The sequence below is a fragment of the Vicugna pacos genome, chromosome 7, assembly GCF_048564905.1.
Source record: "Vicugna pacos chromosome 7, VicPac4, whole genome shotgun sequence".
Lineage (NCBI taxonomy): Eukaryota > Metazoa > Chordata > Mammalia > Artiodactyla > Camelidae > Vicugna > Vicugna pacos.
This window is the reverse complement of record NC_132993.1, coordinates 68985995-68998158: the sequence shown is the minus strand read 5'-3', so window position 1 is coordinate 68998158 and position 12164 is coordinate 68985995. Positions and strand designations below refer to the sequence as shown.

Here is a 12164-nt window from a genome sequence, read left to right as displayed (position 1 = left end):
ACAGATTTTGTTTTCAAAATGATATACTTAGAAGAGATTTATTTGGCTAGGATAAGAAGATATGGGTTGGAGACTTTGTACTTGCAGGGAAAAGGGGTGGAAAAGGACAGCCAGAATCAGTTAAAAAGATAATTTATTTCAAATCTGGGAAGATGAAAGGCTATTGCACTAGCAGGATCTGTGTCCTGCTCATGCGCTGCACTCTGGAGATGGAAGGACTTGAGAGTGGAAACATGGTGTGCCTGCTTTTAGAGGACAAATACTACGTGACCTGGAGCCAAGATACTGAGAAGGCTCAATGGCAGGGCCATTAAAAGAGGCAACGTCTTGGCAACTTGTCGGAACTATGCCTAAGAGAGAGCAGAGAACCTGGCGAGGCAGCGGCACCAGACAGCAGAAGATGCACTGGGAAGGCCAACCATAAAGGATGGAAGGTCACGGCCAATGCCATGGAGCACAGAGAGAGAGAATCTGCCCCTGCCCTTTCTCCTCTGCCCATGCTCTAGTGAGTGGGATTCCACTTTTCATAATTTTCAATTAAAAGTGATGGGATTTAGGAAAACTAAACTTGGATGTAACTTTTCTTGTATTTGTTATGGATACACATACATGGAGTACATATAAGCACACTCATTACTATAGTTCTTCATCAATATTTAATTCTGCAAGTACCAGGGATTATACTATTATGACCAAAATTCCAGAAGTGACTTTTGCAGCTTGTGGGGGCAAAATACCAGGAACCTACAACTCTGTCTAACGTATGATGAAATGTTCTAAGATTTCACTAGCCTACTGAAACTAATTTTTTTCTGAAGTGAGACATCCTGAATGATAACAAATTGCTAAGAAAATTAAAATATATGCACTGTATGACTCTGCACTTAAAGAGAGGTGGCACAGAACAGGAACACACTCTTAAGAGGGCATTTTAATACTTGGTATTCATCATATAGATGGCAGGGGTGTCTTCATGTTAAACACAAATATAATTAAGACAATAGTAATTATTCTTCACACTTGTTGGCGGATTGGTTACAGAAATGATAGAGTAAAGTAGGAAAAAAAAGGAATTAACTAGGAGAACAAGAAGAAACCTGCAATCTAAACCAGTATATTTGTAATTTCAAGGAACTACAGTCACAGTGTTTTCTCTATAGGATAAGCAAACTCAGCTTTCCCTTCTTTTATTCCATTGGTTAGAAAGAAGCTTGTCTCATGTGCTTCTATAGACACATCTCAAAGGAGAGATGGATAAGCCTGAATGAGCACTGTAACCACCGTGGAAAAGTCTTACAAATGTGTACCACTTGTCCTCTTGCTCTCATTTTCAGTCAAACCTTGACAACCACCTGTTAACTCTATGACCTTCCTAGCCTGATATGCTGCAGCTTTAAGTCTCCCTTGTTAAAGGACAGATTTGTTTCAATATCACATTTGATGCAGAAAAAATATATAACTATCTTAGTACTCTCTATATAAAATATATTGCTTCCCTAAAAACATCCCAAAGAAATATTTTTTTTATAATGGTAATAACCACTGTTTTCTACTTCTCCATTCTCACATACTTCTTGGATTTCAAGGCCCCCCTTCCTCGTGTTTTATTTCACAAAATTCCCTGAAGTCTTTAGGTACAATTGATACCACCTTCCCCAGAAGTTCCAATGCATTCAATTTATTTATCCAAGAATCTACTTATTTTTGAAGAAATCTGTCACATGACTTATGTGAGTTTATGTGTCTTATATATAAAATACAGGTAAGAAATACTTATTAATTATAATTGCTTATTTTTGTAAATAATTAAAATTTGCACAGCTGATGAAAACCTAGGTTCATTTAAACTAACTCTTACAGGAGGATCATAAAAGAGCAGAGTTTATTCTCTTGAAATTTCAAATTTGAAGATAAAAATTAAAATTTCAGACCAGGGGGGTGGAGGCTGGGAAGGGATAGACTGGGATTTCAAAATTGTAGAATAGATAAACAAGATTACACTGTATAGCACAGGGAAATATACACAAAATGTTATGATAACTCACAGAGAAAAAAATGTGACAATGAGTGTGTATATGTCCATGAATGACTGAAAAATTGTGCTGAACACTGGAATTTGACACAACATTGTAAAATGCTTATAAATCAATAAAAAATGTTAAAAAAAAATTAAAATTTCAGATACATAAAAATTCACAAGTTTTGATTTGACCTCAGGTAAAAACAGCAGTTTTTTTTTTTAATTTAATTTTTCAACTGAAGTATAGTCAGTTTCCAATGTTGTGTCAAATTCTGGTGTACAGCATAATGTTTCAGTCATACATATACATATGTTTGTTCGTTTTCATATTCTTTTTCATTATAGGTTATTGTTTTGGCTTTCCCCAAATATATCCCTTAAGAGTTGGACTAGGATGTAATCATTTTTAAAATACCACCAAATAACTATGATTCATTGTACCACTGTCCTTTCCTACTGGTATTTCTACTTTGTCAGAAGACTAACATATATATTTTATAAGAATGTAACATCAAGCATTGTGCATTAATTTATATTCTAAACATCAATTATAGACCTGTAAGTGGACTAAGGAAAGTAGCTTATTTTTCTCTCTCACCCTCTCAATTATATAAGATAAGGATCTTAAACAAAACTCAACATATATTTTGGATTCACACTTCAACAAAGATTCCTGTGTCTAGTTCCTCTCACATCTAGTCTCCTGGCAAGTGGGGGCTTGGGAGCAAGGGCTGACGGAAGCAGGGAGTGGTGCTGGGCCACGGAGCACAAATCCACGGAAAGACAGAGGCCGACTTGGAGATGAGAAGCGAGGGCCCATCAGCGACCGCTGCTCTCCATAAGTGGAATCAAGGATAAGAGAAGCGAGGCAGGCTCTGCCACGCTCACCTTAGCAAGTTGTCAGAGAGCAAAGCCAGGATCCTCCCCAAAGTGTGGACAATGAAATAGGGTCAATTAAAACTTTTAAACGGTTTTGTTTTCCACCTAATTTGGTAGGGCCGATTTGTTCTCTACGAAGGTTCAGATACAGTGAGAGTGATCATGAGACGTTTTCTCTTCAGTTACTATTTGGCTTTAGAATAATGTCACTCACTTTCTTTTCTAGCTGTGTGTACTGAGATCCAATAGCAAGGAAAATCATGGTATTTGTTCAAAGGAATGAAATAATTCCTCTCCGAGAGTCTTCTAAGATGCATATATTGATATATATTCTCCATCTCCTACTTGCGGGCAAACAGAGATGTTCCAGACACTTTTTGATTTAGTGGTGGCATAGGCTTGGCTCAGGAGACCCTGTCTGTGGACATACCACTGCTCTCAAACCTTTGTGAGCTCCTAGATACCTCCTTTCCTAGTGTCTCGCACTGCGTTTACTCTCCCTGCCACATTATAGCGCATAGTTCACTTTTAATGAATTGATTGACTAGACATTTGCACCATTTTTGCGTTTAAAAGACAAGGTGCATCAATTTAAACCCAAGTTCATTCAACAAGTGACTGTGCTAGCCTTTGAGACAGTAATGACAAAAAATAATACAAATTTGGCCTGAGAACCTCACAATGTGGCACCATGAAGATGATCCACATAAGGAGTTTTCCAGACTAAAGGCAACTTTGACATGCTCAGCAGAACTAAGCTTCCCTTAGTTTGCTGACGAAGGCTCAAGTGGGTGCTGTTATAGTTCATGTAAAGCCGTGTTAATGGCTGCAACAACAAATTCAGTTACCCTCAGGTTTGGTCAACACTGTTTCCCATGCCACATCTCTCCAAGCAAAGGAAACCTGGAAATGTAGGTTTAATGACTCATTCAGGAGATGACAAGACTCCCTAAATTTGTGGTCCCTTTCTGTTTTACTCTAAGCTTGTAGAAAACACTGAGACCAATTCGTTCTTCATATTTATCAACAGAATTTTATTTTTGCTTATCTTCACCCCCTAATTCAAGTATAAATTGTATATTCTCTCATCCAGGGTTTGACAGAGTCCAGCTTTGTTACTGTTTGGAAATAGTGTGCAAATTCCCTATTTATACTGATGTTTATGTCTTGGCAATAGGAGGAGATAGTAACTGGAGACATTTAGACTTATCTGTGTCAGACAGAATTTATTGAATCTTCGATATGTTTAATTATGATGACAATTTAAAACAACCTATAAACTGAAAGGAGTTGTTACTTTAAAAATATACCAACTGTAATTTTCTAAACATGATTTTATCTCCTAAAATAGTCACTCTCCAATTATAAATGATGGCAATAACGTGCCACAGGCAGCCTGCCTTATTCCTGCTAAGTACACTTTATCATTCATATGTACCTGTGAAACTGCCCTTCCATCATTCTGACTGTTTGGTACTACTGCTTCTCTCCTGATTTTGTTTTACATTTTACAGATCACTTACACATGTAAAGTCTTCTTTAAGTTAAAGTACATTTATTTATTTTTTGGTTGCAAGAGTTTACTTTTTGAGGGTCAAAATGCACCAATAAATGTATGCAAAGAGCACATCAAACTCTTTAGCAAGTTTGATTTTAATTAATGCTTCTGTTTTGTGCATGTTACGTCTCCTGACTCTTATGCCAGTTTTTCCAAGCTTGGCCTTCACATGTTACTCTGTGTGTATTTATCCTAGCAGCCTGCCCATTTCCAAGCTAATGAAAGAGCTGTCACAAATTGCTAGTGCCACCTATTAGTGGAAGCATAGAACTGCAAATCACGGTAATTCCTTTAAACAGTACCTTAGCAGTCATGAGGGGTAAAATCCAGCCCAAGACTCACACTGGTTCTACTTTGTGTTTACAGCTGCTGGTTTTTTTTAAAACAAGCTTTCACTACATGAACGAAACTTAGTGTCATGAGCTTTGGAGATTTTACTTACAGCTTTGCGTTAATGGGTCATTTTATCATCGGATTCTTTTGACGCAGGTTTGATAAGTGCAGTGACTTCATCAATTCATATGTAACTCTCTATGACATAATGTCATGACTTTGTAAATGAATGTTGTTAGATAATGATCAATTAAAAAGCTATTTAAATACTGGAAAAATTTTAAAACTCACGTATAAATTCTACTTAAAATTGTCCTGACTTTAGATTTTACAGTTCTCTAAAAGATGTAAAGGTGTGTGTGATATATTGGTCTTGGGAACTGTGATAGGTAGCTATGCTCCTGGAATTTAAATGAGAAAATCAGGGTAAGACGTTAAACCACACAACTTCTGACAGCTAACTTTCTTAAGGTCTTGATAACTTTAGAAGTTTTAACTAAAGTGACTCTTTATCTAAGTGTAAATAGATTATGTTCTGCAACCAACAGCTTAAATTTTATTTTGTTACCAGAAACATATGCAATCATATTAATCGAGTCTGATTAATTTCATTCTTAAATGATTCTTCAATTGCATTAATTCTTAAATATATAATTTAAATATAATTGAAAATCAGAACATGTATTTAAATTACATTGATCGATGTGTGATAACTAAAAATAAGAAAACAAAGAAAACTTAGCTATCTTAGATCTACACCTCTATTAAGTTGCCTGAATATTCAGATATTTCATATCACTGACAATACTGGGCTCTTGGAAGAATTTTATACAAAGAGAAGCAACAGCATTAAAAAGTTAGAATTGGAAAATTTTTCTTCTCAGTAATCAGGTTTCCTTAAGCTATTAAAGACTGACTACCATTATCAAAAGTTGGTGGGTTAGAAGTGTCCATGGGATGGTTTTGTGGTCTCAGTCATTTTCCTACTTGCTAAAGCCTACATTGATAAGTTGTTATTTCAAAAGCCAATCTGTTTGGCAGCTTCAAAGAGGGAAGCCACAAACGGGAGACTTTCACTAGTTCTCATTTGATCTGACCAGCATTGAATCATAAGATGTGAGTTTGAGCATTTTGTTTTATTTCTTATGATTTTGCCTGGATATACTTGATGAGTAGATAAATAAAAAGTTCTAAATTTCAGTGTGCTTAAATTGAAGACTACAGAATCAAAACATGATTTTTAAAGTTAATGGAATTTGGAAGGAAAAGGCCATGCTAAGTAAGGATCAGCAAGTAGGAGACAGAAGCCAAATAAGCAGTGACTACTGGAGAAAAGGTATTGCAAAGAATTTATAACATCTTTGCCCTGTGAAAATATATATGTATTCCTCCTAACTTTCCTAGACACATTCCATTTTAGCTATGAGGAGATTTTCAGTGTAAGACAAATTCCATCTGATCCTATTATGTGAATACTTTAAATACTGACGAAAACTCTTCATGAGGCTCAAACTCTCATGCCCACTATAATACGTATGTAATTTAAAATGACTGTCTTTTAAACCAATAGCAATATTACTTGTAAAGCATTCTATTGCAATTCACAATCTGTAGACTGCCAAAATTGTTTTCTCAATTATAAAATATTGAGATAAATTTTGTCCTTCACATATATTCATCTATTCATACACACACACACACACACACACACACACATCTATGTATGAATATGTGAATATGTGCTTGTGCTTTGGAGGAACTAATGAAAATCTCCAAAAAGTCAAGAAGTTTAATTCATAAATAATTCTTCATACTAATTAACTTTTGAAGTCATCATAATGTATTGGGTAATGGCAAGTGAAAAAGCTTTTACAAATTTTACTTCATAATTTGTAATTAAATATTATCTTCTAGTATCAGAAAGATATGTTTGAGAATTTTGATTTAACTGATAATGTAATTCTTAAAATAATTAAACAACTTGACTCTGGGAAACAAAGCTTTACAAAATATGAAAAGAAAGCCTCTAAAATGTCTACCATTTATTTAAGTGCTATTTACTAAGTCTTCCTGTGAATGTCAAGTTGAGGGCACTGATTTAATCTTTGGAGTCACATGATCACCATCACATTCAGACTTGCATGTGTCTTTGATTCCTATCAAAACTGAAGCACAGAGTGTCCTGGAAAAGCTCATTACATTGAGTGATGGAACATTTGTCATTTGTTTAAAACCCCAAACCTAATTTATTTCCTTGTGATCTCCATAGGTTTTTCTGAAGTCTTCAAAGTACCACACATTCCAAAGGAAGATTACATGATTATCTGGTATTTCATGAGAAAAGTGAAATTTGACTAGTTTTGTAGGAGAAATGAACAGTTACGCACCAATTTTAAAAAGGAGCATTATAACATTTAGCGATGTTGCATGTATTTAAGGAAGGGGAAAGTATCTCTGAGTGACTGTTTCTTGAGGATAATTTGCATGTGACTGCTGAGATTTACAGAGTTCTCACATTTGCTTCCCCCACAAGGATTCTAAATCAGATTGGTTCAGAGGAAAAGCCAGCATACCCCCATTTTTCTAATATTATCACTTATCCAGATGGTCCTGAAAAACAATTCCCTCTTCCTAGAAAGTAAAGAGGCACCTTGTTAGAGATGTATGTACATCCTCTACAAAGGCTGCCTTCTTGTTCTTCCTCCTTTTCTTTCTCATTTAACGTATCAAATCTCCTTTATCTCCCACCAGGCAAGATGACACGTAGAAAGTAAGCACAGTGATTGACTGAAACTTTGCCTTGGCAACCTGAGCAATGAGAGAGTTAATGGTGGATCTTTGAAAACAAGTGACCATGGGAAATTAGGGTTGGCAGGGATTTAACTCTTCATGAATCATGCTAGAATATTTTTAAGGGCAAAGCAGTGGATGTTTTAACCGTGTTTGACATCTAATTAAGGAGGGAAAAGAAGTAGCTAAAAAAAAAAAACTCTATTATAGTTTAGAAGCAAAGTTCTGACAATTTGCTACCAGGCGTTTGTTTTGGCAAAACAAGTTTCTGTGTTGAGACAAAAAGGTAATGACAGACCAATAAAACGACAGAAGAAAAACTGCTTGGGCCATCCCTTTTACTCTTTCTGCTGTTATTCATTTCACAGTTTGTTTCACCAACTTGCCAAGCTCTAGGTGTATCAATAGAATTGTTATGTAGCTGTAGGGCAGTTTGTGATTTAAAGGGAAGCAGACTAATTCTAATGGATGCCATTGCTAAAAAGAGCTTGTAAAGAAACAGTGTCAAATATATACATCTTGTCAATATACATAGCTTACTCCATTACGCAAGTTTAAAGCATGTGTATATAACAAAGGGCTATTCTAATTAAATGCTATCTTTTAATATAGAGAAAGCACTGCTGCCTCTTCTATTAATGGAGAGCAAATCCATTACCACGAAAATAAAATTTTAGCAAAATAAACAAGCACAATTCTGGATTCCTACTGATTTTACAATGTATTAGCACTTAGACATGTGTACCAAAATATAGTAGATTTTTAAAATCTTCTTCATGTTTCAAACTTTTTCTAAAATTATAGCACATAGCTGTTCACATCTTCAGGAATTATACTTGCATATAAAACTTACTCATAAGGGACATAAACTTGTAGAAAGTGGACCATCAACCTAAGAATTATTGGCTAAAATACTCTCAAAGAGTAAGAAATAGAAAGCCAACACTGATGAAAACACAGATACCATAATGTTATATACCATGAAAGTAATTTAAAGATAGTTACTATACAAAGGAATAATTAGGATTTAATGAAATATTTAGTGGATGCTATATGATTATCTTTAAAAAAATCTTGCATAAGTACAATTGCAGTTCTCTTTGCTAATATTTAAAATTCACTCCCATTTCAGGAACCAAAAAATTATACCAAAAATAAATACATTTCCAATTCAATGTATTTTGTCTAAGTATTAAATCCAAATAAACACATTTAGTAGGTGTTCAATTTTCTAATTCAAACTGTGAAAATTACATCTGTCTTTCCTATTTGTGGTCCTCATTCACACTAGAGTATTCAGGAAGAGGTGTTTCCCATCACGTGAAAATTAAATACGTTTTCTGGCATAAGAGCACTGTACAGTAGACAGACATCTCTACGACAGACAGATTCAGTAATTTTCTCTTCCATTATAAGCTAAGAACGGAATATAACTGAAGCTCTCGCTGCCCCACCCCCAATTCTAGAAATCTGAGAACCATAAGCAAGCAACACCTTAGGGAGTAAGACGACTTGAGTTAAAAACAATTTAATCTTCAACTCCATTTTCATAATACCTCAGTTATATAAATACTCTTCCATTAAAAGTTGTATCTGTCACGTTAGAATCTACATTAGCATTATTTTATCCATCTATCTACAAAATCTATCTAAACAAATATGTATAGAACAAACATTTTCTTTAAAATCCTCATTAAAAAAACAAGCATACACATTAAACTGTAACCAGATAAAGCACTAGCAACCATGTGATGAGGCTTTTTTTTGTCTTTCTTAAATTTACACTTTTTTAAAAAAAAAAGTTCTCACAACTAGCTGTACAACTAGAAAGTAATACCTCTCCAGTTCTCACTGAAGTACATATGGAATCAAATAACATCGTATTTCAAAGGCATCAGCTTTACACCAATTAGCCAAATGCCCAGTCTTTTGTACAGTCATAACACACTGTGGAAAAACTAGTCTGTTCTCTCCAGTTTATATTCCCTTGGCAAACCGTGATCTACTGCTTATGTTAAGCATCTGATTGTCAGATTTGAACAAACTGAATATTCATGACGACAATTAACCATTTAGTGTCTAAAACTAAGAAAACACAATTTATCATAACAATTATTATAGGTGAGGCATTCACAGCTACAAAGAGACCATTTCTGCAACAGTGATTTTTAAAAATAGTTTAATAGAAGTCGAGTCAGAAAAATTACCAGAATATATGATCATATATAGTGATCAGCATTTCCCAGGCATTCAGCTCTTCTCTGCAAATGTGATTAAATGTTCTTTGTTTGCATTTAAATTGTCATATATCAAACAGGAGGCATGCTTTTATAAAAGAGTGTTTAAATCATCTCCAAAAGACACACACAATCGCATAGGTTTCCCAGGTTAAACTGAAGGTTTTATGGTGTAGGTTGGGAGGGAGTTCAAGGAATGAAAAGGCAGGGGGCAGGGGGGGCATTACAAAGCTAGCCAAATAAAAGGAAAAGACAAACTCACCTTTGTAGGATAATTTCAGCCTTGGCACATTGTTCTTCCCATTTTGATAGTTTGCTCTCGCTGTAAGTAACACTCCCCAGAAAAGACAGACAATCCTAGCGAACCAGCCCATGCTGCAGACGCTGTGGGTCCTCTGCTGCTTCAGCCTTCCCTCCTGTATTGTGCGGCCGGAGAAGTTCAAACAATCTGGAAACTGGAGGTAACAGGTGATTTAGGTCAGTTTCATTCATAAATGTGGACAATCAAGACCTCTGGGCAACACTAACACCTCTTCTTCTGTAACAGTCACTGAAGCACAGAAACTTCAAACCCTCCAAAAAAAAAAAAAAAATCGAGCCAGGCACCGGATAATGAGGCACAACTGTTGTGTGGAAAGAAAAAAAATTAACAAGGACTGCTGCAGTGGTGCTTAAGAAGCAGTGCCTTTTATCTAGGCTCTTCTGATAGCCGGCAGACTCTAATCCTGCTCCCTGCTTCATTCGGCTCCGGGGAAGCAGAATGAAAGGGAAACAGAGAAAGAAAGAGAGAGAGAGAGAGAGTGAGAGAGAGAGAGAGAGAGAGAGAGAGGAACCGTGAGCAGCGCGGACTTTTCCTGTACACATGTAGGGAGAGATGACACAAGATCCCACAGACAGGTTTTCCCAACACTCACTAGACTGGCTGACAATGGGAGAACAGGCGAGCTCAACCCACTCCCCTTCCCTCCTGTCACACAACACATGCAAAAAACATCTCGTAGAGATTAGAGCCGGGAGCAAAACCCTCCAGCGTGCCTGTGAAAGGCATGTAGCTATAAATTTACTTCCCAAGGCAAGCGTTGTTTTATAGCCATTTTTAGGTGCAATTTTGATGAAAAAAATCTGAATTCTGCTACCTACATGATTTACAACTCATGCTTGTTATATAATTCTACTTGAACTTGTGTGTTGTGTGTGTATGTATATGCCTGTATACATACACGAATATGCATATACATTATGTCCTTTTCATCAGTATAACTTTAACCACTGAAGGTTTTAAAGCCTTGTTGGAGATCACTCCCCTCCTCCCAACAAACCCCCGTGGATCTACCACCCCCTTCCCCCGCCCCACTGCAATTTCAGCGGAGAAATTCCTAGTAAAGCCCATTTCAACAATCGGTTCAAGACAAATATAGGTCCACTGAGAATTATAAATTACAACAGGGGATTCTCAAAAGGATACTCAGACTTTAAAAACATCTATGGTTTTCCAGCTTCTGGAATGCTCTGGCTAACATTTTTAATGCATCACATCTCATTAATTACAGCCACTTCCCTAGTTTTGGTTTAAAGGGCAGAGGAAGATGACAAAGTTCACAAAAGTCCCTGCTGAGTGTCAAGGACCAACATAAAGAGAATATCTCTGTGTCTTCATGAGCTGGTGAAGGGTTGTTAAATTTTCTGTGGATACATATGCATGTATTCAGGCAGTCACGCAAACACCATTAGTTCTTTCCTAAATAGGCAAGTTGTCTGAGGTGCTTAGATTTCCTTTTCTACTTTTCTTTCAATTTTTCTCAAAGCTAGTATACTTATAGAATTTTTTTTTTTGAAGAAGGGTGTATAAAGTCAACAGGACAGAACTTTCCCTTTTTCCCTCTAACTCTCTCTACTCTGTACCCTCTCCACACCCCACTTACAACAAACACATTAGAAATACAGAGGAGAGAGCTCTATTTCAATAATATGGAAATTCCTCAGGTGAATGGAGAGGGTGAGTGTTACAATTAAAAACACAAACACTTATTGAAAGTGGCTTGGTATTCTTATAAAAAATGATCTAAGCATCGTCACTACAGCTTTCATTACTTAATGTCTACAGACCAATAGAGAAAGAGCAACACTCTCTCTCTCTCTCTCTCTTTGTGTGTGTGTGTGTGTGTGTGTGTGTGAGTTTGTGTGTGTTTGAGTGTAGGTGGAGGAGGAGGAAGAGAATGAAGAGGATTTAAAGGGGGAGAGTGGGGGAAGGGGAGGAGGAATTCTCTCTCTACTTCGCTAGATTGACTCATCAAACAGACCGTATTGTATTTGTCAGTTTCCGCAAGCCTATTGATCAGTTAGTATT

General features: G+C 36.2%; 1 protein-coding gene across 4 annotated transcripts in view; it reads right to left on the bottom strand.

Moving 5' to 3' along the window:
• SEMA3A (semaphorin 3A) overlaps nt 1–12164 on the bottom strand; it is a 695593-nt gene that overhangs the window by 190798 nt on the left and 492631 nt on the right. For all 4 annotated transcript variants that reach the window (XM_072965111.1, XM_006211741.4, XM_072965113.1 and 1 more), the window contains one exon: nt 10080–10272. In XM_072965111.1, coding sequence (XP_072821212.1) covers nt 10080–10191 — 112 coding nt within the window. In that variant the 5' untranslated portion in view covers nt 10192–10272. The remainder of the gene's footprint in view (nt 1–10079; nt 10273–12164) is intronic.